The sequence below is a fragment of the Capricornis sumatraensis genome, chromosome 1, assembly GCF_032405125.1.
Source record: "Capricornis sumatraensis isolate serow.1 chromosome 1, serow.2, whole genome shotgun sequence".
Classification (NCBI taxonomy): domain Eukaryota; kingdom Metazoa; phylum Chordata; class Mammalia; order Artiodactyla; family Bovidae; genus Capricornis; species Capricornis sumatraensis.
In genome coordinates, this window is record NC_091069.1 from 28,425,322 (window position 1) to 28,433,112 (window position 7,791).

General features: G+C 56.6%; 1 protein-coding gene across 1 annotated transcript in view; it reads right to left on the minus strand.

Annotated features, from left to right (window-relative positions):
* Window positions 1-7,450, minus strand: part of HS1BP3 (HCLS1 binding protein 3) — a 35,904-nt gene extending 28,454 nt beyond the window's left edge. The window contains exons 1-2 of the mRNA XM_068974064.1: window positions 7,419-7,450; window positions 659-824 (exon numbers count right to left, since the gene is read on the minus strand). Of these exons, the coding sequence (XP_068830165.1) occupies window positions 659-824; window positions 7,419-7,450 (198 nt within the window). The remainder of the gene's footprint in view (window positions 1-658; window positions 825-7,418) is intronic.
* Window positions 7,451-7,791: the final 341 nt, after the last annotated feature.

Genomic DNA, 7,791 nt, shown 5'->3' on the forward strand with positions numbered 1-7,791 from the left:
CACTGTGGTTGGGGGGTAGGGAGGCTGGAGCTGTGGGCCAGCCCTGTACCTGGAGGGATGGGGCTGCAGGCGGCTGATGAGGCCAGGAGGCTGGAGGTGTGTGTGCCGCCTCCCTGATGCCACTGGGTTCTGGGGGCTGTGGGCTTGGCCCCCAGGGCTGGGGACCCATGACGACACGCACCGCGTCTACTACGCCCCCAGCTCCACCTCCTCCGTGTGTTCCAAGCGGCCCACCTCTAGACGGACAGATGTGCGGGACTGCTGCGGGTGTTTACTGGCTCTACATTGATGGAGAGAGACCAAGGGAGTGTCGCATCCGCCCTAACGCTGATGGCTCCACCCGCTCTTCACACCACAGGTCAGCTCTGACCTCTCTCTGAACCCTTCCCCTAGGATGGCTTAGGTGCCCCCCTCAACACCCCCACAGCCCCTGCCCCCGTCCCCTGGGCTCCCGTCTCTTCACAGATCTGTCTCCCCACAGATGGTCAGCATCTGATTCACTGGTGTCCTTACTGCCAACGCACTCTGGCATCCTCCAATTGAGGGCTGGCTAGAGCATTGCTTGTACCCTGCTGCTACCTGAACCCTAGTGGGAGGCGTGTGTGTCTCCTTGGACCTCTGGACCCTGGGGAGCACCCTGCCAGAGCCCCTAGCTCACCAAGAACTGGACGATGTCCTCGGGCCTGTGCTTGGCCGACTTGAACGCAGCCAGCCGGGTGACCACCAGGATCTGGTACTCCACGTGCCCTGACATCATCTTGCCCCGCACCTCCTGGTGCTGCGGCACGCTCAGGTCCAGGCCCGTGTGGACATTCTGAACTCGCCTGCCAGAAGCAGAGAAGGCAGAGAAAGGTCAGGTTCAAGTCAGCAGGCTTCTCGAGGGAGATGCTGGTAAGTCCTCAGGGGGTCCCGCAGGCATGGGTGCAAGGCTGCTCCACTGGGCAAGTCCTCAGGGGTCCAACTCCAGGCTACCCACCCCACTACATGCCAGCCCCTCCTGAAGCCTGGCTCCCCAGGCCAGGGGCCCGCCGGTGGGTCCCTCAAGAACGAAGGCCTGTTCTCAGCAAGAAAACAGGTGACAGTAGAGAAGATGGGGCTGTGGAAAGAGCAAATTCTTTGCTCTGATGGTAAAGAATCTGCCTGCAATGCGGGAGACCTGAGTTTGATCCCTGGATCGGGAAGATGCCCTGGAGAAGGAAATGGCGACCCACTCCAGTATTCTTGCCTTTGAAATCCCATGGACAGAGGGGTCTGGCAGGCATTCGTCCATGGGGTTGCAAAGATTCAGACACGACTGAATGACTAACACAGGCTTCGAGTGGATACTTGGCAAAACGTTACAGCTCTTCGAGAATTTTTAAATGCTACACAAATGCAATGAATTGCCCAGTGAGCAAAGAAGTGATGAAATGTTTCCCCTGAGGTAAGAAAAAAGGCTAAATGTATTCCTCTTTCTGGGTGAGGGTATCATGGAGACCTGAGCACATAAACATAACCCACACAAACACCTAAGACAGGATGCGCTGGGCACACCGTTATCAGGGTTCAGACCCACCCTCTGCAGGGCAGGGCTTTCAGAAGACAAGAAAGGGGAGGGCCCAAAGGGTTGGGCTGCCAGGGTGACAGCTGGGACACGGCCCTTCCCTGCCCCGAACTCTGCCCCAATCCAACACGTGACACCCTGCCCCCTGCACTCCTTCCACACAGGTCCCCCCCTTTCCACACTGGGCAAGTGACACCATACCACGATGCCATTTGTCACCAGCTGGGAGGACAACCCACCACACAGCCACTTACTACCAAATGTAGCAACCTCTACACCCACGAACATTTTCACAGGGTGGAAGGCAGGGGTCCCCAACCCTGGACCACAGATGGTTACTGGTCCAGGTTAGAGACCTGCCCGCACAACAGGAGGTGAGCAGCCTGCAATCAAGGAAAGCTTCAACTGTGTTTACAGCTGTGTTCACACATTACTGCCTGAGCTCTGCCTCCTGTTGGATCGGGGGCAGCATAACAAATGTAATAAATGTAATGAGACCGAATCACCCCCAAACGATCCCCACCCACCCCCACCCCGCATCCCCGGGAAAACTGTCTTCCACAAAACCTGGTGCCTGGTGCCAAAAAGGCTGGGGACTGCTGGTACAGTGAAAGAAAGTGAAAGCACGAATCACTGAGAAAGGCCCGGGCGAACCTCCCTTCGGGTGAGTGTTAAGTAAGTTCAGCATTCATGTGCCACTTGGAAAAACAAATGATCAGCCCTCCTTTCCTTTCGCCAATGTCCAGATGAGTGTCCTGGCCTTCCCACCGGGCGCTAAGACCCTCCACTCCTGGCGCTGTGTGTGGTGTCCCTGCGAGACAGTGTGACGGGCACAGGACGGCAGAGGGGACGAAAGGCAAGAGGCACCCCCGCAGGCTCTGCTGTGGGGACCTCGCCTGTCCAAGGTGCTCGCGCAGCCCTACAGAGGGACACCACTGCTGAGACCCGCTTCAAGTCATGGAGTGTTCTGATCACTCAGTCATGTCCGACTCTTTGTGACCCCATGGACCATACAGTCCATGGAATTCTCCAGGCCAGAATACTGGAGTGGGTAGCCTTTCCCTTCTCTGGGGGATCTTCCCAACCCAGGGATCGAACCCGGGTCTCCCACACTGCAGGCAGATTCTTCACCAGCTGAGCTATCAGGGAAGCCCAAAGTCAGGGAGTGTGTTAGTTGCTCAGTCGTGTCTGACTTTTTGCAACCCCATGGGCTGCAGCCTGCCAGGCTCCTCTGTCCATGGGATTCTCCAGGCAAGAATACTGGAGTAGATTGCCATTTCCTTCTCCAGAGGATCTTCCCAACCCAGGGATTGAACCCTGGTCTCCTGCATTGCAGGCAGATTCTTTACCGTTTGAGCTACAGGGAAGCAGACACAAAAAGGGAGTCACCTGTACTTGGGCTCAGTGGGTCAGAGGCAGAGCCAGGGTTCACTGCAGGCTGCCCGCCGCCTTCCCGCTGACCCGCACCTCCTAACAGTCCCGCTTACTGCTCCGTTTCGGAACACCACACCCGACAGGTTCTCCAGGGCTTCTATCTGTGGACACCCCCCTCCATTTCCATTGTACCGCTCGTCTTGTCATGCCACCCCAGTTGAGAGGTCCTGCCCCACGGCTGGGATCACAGACTCAGCCTGTTTCCCTAAACCCGCCAGTTCTCCAGGTCCTGGGCACCAGAGTCCGGCAGTGGCAGGCCACTGGGATAAACGCACAGACACGCTGACTAAAGCGTTAGTGGCTCAGTTGTGTCCGACTCCTTGTGACCCCCATGGACTGTAGCCCGCTAGGCTCCTCTGTCCATGGGATTCTCCGGGCAGGAATACTGGAGGGGGTTGCCACTCCCTTCTCCAGGGGATCTTCCTGACCCCAGGAACGAACCCCAAGTCTCCTGCACTGTGGTTAGACGTGTTGACTGGTCCCACTGGAAATTCATGGCCACAACCGGCAACCTGCGGTGCTCGGCCGGGCAAGCCCAGCTTGAGCTCAGTTTAGGGGGTTCTCCAAGTGTGGTCCTCGCCGCATGAGCCCTACATGGGAGCTTGTGACAAAAGGCAGATCCAGGCTCTGCTGAATTAATCCTCACGTTAACAAGCCCCCCAGGGGACTCTCATGCCCCTGAGCCTAATCCACTCTGTGTCCCATTCTCCTCAGGGCCCCAGGGACACTTTTTTGTGAAGGGCCAGATAGCAAATATTTTAGGTTTTGCAGGCCACAGGGTCTCCATTACCACCATACCCAAGCGGCCACAGACAGTACATTCAGTTCAGTTCAGTTCAGTTCAGTCATTCAGTCGTGTCCGACTCTTTGCGACCCCATGAACTGCAGCACACCAGGCCTCCCTGTCCATCACTAACTCCCGGAGTCCACCCAAATCCATGTCCATTGAGTCGGTGATGCCATCCAACCATCTCATCCTCTGTCATCCCCTTCTCCTCCTGCCCTCAATCTTTCCCAGCATCAAGGTCTTTTCAAATACTTAGACCACCGCATCAGGTGGTCAAAGCACTGCAGTTTCAGCTTCAACATCAGTCCCTCCAATGAACACCTAAGACTGATCTCCTTTAGGATGGACTGGTTGGATCTCCTTGCAGTCCAAGGGACTCTCAAGGGACTCTCTTCTCCAAGGGACTCTCTTCACCAACACCACAGTTCAAAAGCATCAATTCTTTGGTGCTCAGCCTTCTTTATAGTCCAACTCTCACATCCATACATGACCACTGGAAAAACCATAGCCTTGACTAGACGGACATTTGTTGGCAAAGTAATATCTCTGCTTTGCTGTCTAGGTTGGTGCATAAACTTGATTTAAAAAGTGAGTGGGGGGCAGGCTTTGGCCCATGGGTGTAGTCTGCCCACCTATACCCCAGACCAAACTTCCTGAACTGTGATGTGCCTTCCCAGTCGTGTCCAACTCTTTGTGATCCCATGGACTGCAGCACCACAGGCTTCCTTGTCTATCACCAACTCCTGAAGCTTACTCAAACTCATGTCCATTGAGTCAGTGATGCCATCTAACCATCTCATCCTCTGTCGTCCCCTTCTCCTCCAGCCTTCAATCTTTCCCAGCATCAGGGTCTTTTCCAATGAGTCAGTTCTTCACATCAGGTGGCCAAAGTTTTGGAGTTTCAGCTTCAGCATCAGTCCTTCCAACGAATATTCAGGACTGATCTGCTTTAGGATGGACTGGTTGGATCTCTTTGATGATGTCCAAAGGCTAACTCTCCCTCTCCTCTTACTCCCAAGGTATCTGATGGCCCCTCTCTGCTCCTCGAGGCTCTGGGACCCCTGCTCTCTCTCTCTCTCAGTTCTCCAACCTCCCTGGCCACTCCTACTCAGCTTCCCTGGATGGTCCGCAATTCTGCCCCAAGTGCCCACCTTAGACCTCTTCTCTCACTCACCTTCCCCAAAGAGCTCAAATATGTTCAAGGTTTTAAATCCCACCTATGGGCCAGTGGTTCCTCATTCCTCTCTGATCCGGACTCTCCCCTCAAAGCCACCACACTCCTCCCAGCTGCCTGCCCGACGTCTTCACTTGGCTGTCAGAAAGCTTCTTAACGAACATGTCCAGACCAATGGTGATTTCACCTTCCTAAACCTGCTCCATCCATAGTCTCCTGGGCTGGTCCACTGCAATACCCCTCTTTCAGGAACTCAAGAGAAGTCTTGTAGTCAGTCTTGACTCCTCTTTCTTGCTCTAATGGCCTACATCTAATCATCAGCAACCCCTGAAAGCTCAATCTTCAAAACAGACCTAGAACCCAAACATTTCCAAGCTCTTCTGCCAGCATCAGCTCTCACGTGGATGACTGCCAGAGTCTCCTGAATAGTCTCCTCACTGCACCCTGCTCCCCTCCCTTCTGCTCAGCACAGCGGCCAAAGGACCTTTCTGGACTCCAAAGCAGGTCCCACCATGCCCAGAGCCTCACTCCAGCCTGGGGAGCCTGTCCTGACTGTCCCCTGCCTCCAAGCCCCCAGATGTGGTAAAACTCTGCACCACATCACCCACCTCTCTGCTGGCTCACTGCACTGCAGTCACACTGGCCTCCTGGCTGATGCACAAACATCTCTCTGCCCCAGGATATTGGTTCCTGCTGTCCCCCCTGCCTGGTACCCTGTTTCTTAAGATTTCTCTTTCACTTGTCAGGGATCTACCCAGCTGCTACTCTCTATCAGAAAGACACTCCTGGACCACACCATATAAAACAGCATTCACTCCTCCTAGCACCCCATTTCCCTACCACTTTATTTTCCTTTATACCATTTATCATCCCTGGCGCACTATACATTTACCCATCTGCCCCACGAAAGCTCACAGGAGGGACTGTGTGCGGTTCACTATCCTAGAACTGCTCGCCTGGCCTTCACCACTAGCACCTGCATTTGTTAAGAAGCCCTGTTCAGGTGGGGCAGAGAGGGAAGCCCCCTCACTCCCTTCCCAGGCTCCCAGCACCAAGCTCACACCCCCACTGGTCTGCCGCTGGCCCTGCTCACACCTGCCAACCTCAAACCTCCTATCCGCACAAAAGGGAACAGGCTCAGCGAGAGGAGGTGATTCACGTGGCACGAGGGAAACCTCTTCTGCCAGCAAGGACACGACCAGCCACCACGGAGAGGAGACCAAGCAGGTTCTGACATCAGAACCTTAAAGAATCATACTTTTCCAGACCTGAAGCCACAAGGATGTTCAAATTACAGCCGGAAAAATTTTACATTCATTTATGTAAGAGACTGATGTCTTAGCCTAAGACTTTGTGTAGGGGGAACAAGGGTAGAGTGTGTGGAAACACTTGCAGTGAGTCACTTGACAGATGTGACTAAGGGGGAGACGGTAAAACCACGCCCATCGCAGCCTTCAGCATCCCTCTCGTACTGAATCCCCCAGGCCTGGGTCAGGGACCCTCTGGAGGCCTCTTCGGTAACTGCACTTTTCCTGGGCTACCTGTTAGGCAGCTGCCACCTGTCCCCTTCCCTTCCCCTGGAGGACCCGGCTTCACGCACCCCCACCTCGCAGAAGCCTGTGTTCCCATGGCAACCTAAAGCCTAAAGGTCCTTTGGCCGCTGTGCTGAGCAGAAGGGAGGGGAGCAGGGTGCAGTGAGGAGATTATTCAGGAGACTCTGGCAGTCATCCACGTGAGAGCTGATGCTGGCAGAAGAGCTTGGAAATGTTTGGGTTCTAGGTCTGTTTTGAAGATTGAGCTTTCAGGGGTTGCTGATGATTAGATGTAGGCCATTAGAGCAAGAAAGAGGAGTCAAGACTGACTACAAGACTTCTCTTGAGTTCCTGAAAGAGGGGTATTGCAGTGGACCAGCCCAGGAGACTATGGATGGAGCAGGTTTAGGAAGGTGAAATCACCATGTTCCCATGGCAACCTAAAGCCGCGCCCCACCCGCCCCCACCCCGGCTCAACAGCTGTCCTCCGCCCGTTTCTCCTGACCGGCCGAAACTGGTCTGATTCACCCCGTCCCCAGTGCCGTGCCCCGGACCTGGCACACAGTCAGCGCTGCCAGGATGCATAACTAGATCTTGGAAAAGAAAGGAAGGCAGGTCAGCGGGAAAGGGGTGAGGAGAACCCCCTCTTTGACCACCGTGCAGGATCGGCCAATCCAGGCCTTCCACTAGTCTTGGATGAGTTCGTTACCCTCTAGGGACCACAGTTTCCCCATCTGTAAAACCGGGAAGGGAGGCGGGCGGCCTCTCCCGCAGGGCCGGGGAGCGGCTGAGCCCAGGTCCACGGCCAGCGGCGCTGGGGACGCTGGGCGCCGGGCGGGATCCTCAGGACCCGCCGCCTCCTCCGCCCGGGACACCTAGGGCCGCGGCTCCGGGCCCTCCGGACTCTACGCAGCCCGAGATGCGGCCGGGGCGCGGGGTCTGGCTCACCTGGAGGTGACGAGCACCGCCGGGGACTGCATGACGGCGAGGGGCTCCGGGCGGGGCGTGCGATCACGCGACCGCGGGCGCCGGCGTCGCCGCGTCCCTGCCCCGCCCGCCCGGGCTCGGGCTCGGGCTCGGGCTCCTGCCTGGCCCGCCGCCTAGTGGCCGCGGCGCTCGGCCGGACGCGGCCGTGATTTTCCAGGCCTTTCTGGAATTCTGGGCGGAGATTCAGGGCTGAGGACCGTGCGCGGGTCGGCGCTGCTGGAGGCCCCGGCCGCGCCGAGCGCGCTCCCGTCCCGAGCCATCCCGAGGCGCGCGCGTCCTGATTTGGGTCTGATGGCCCGGCGTTGTTAGAGACAGCGCCCCGTTCACTTTTAGG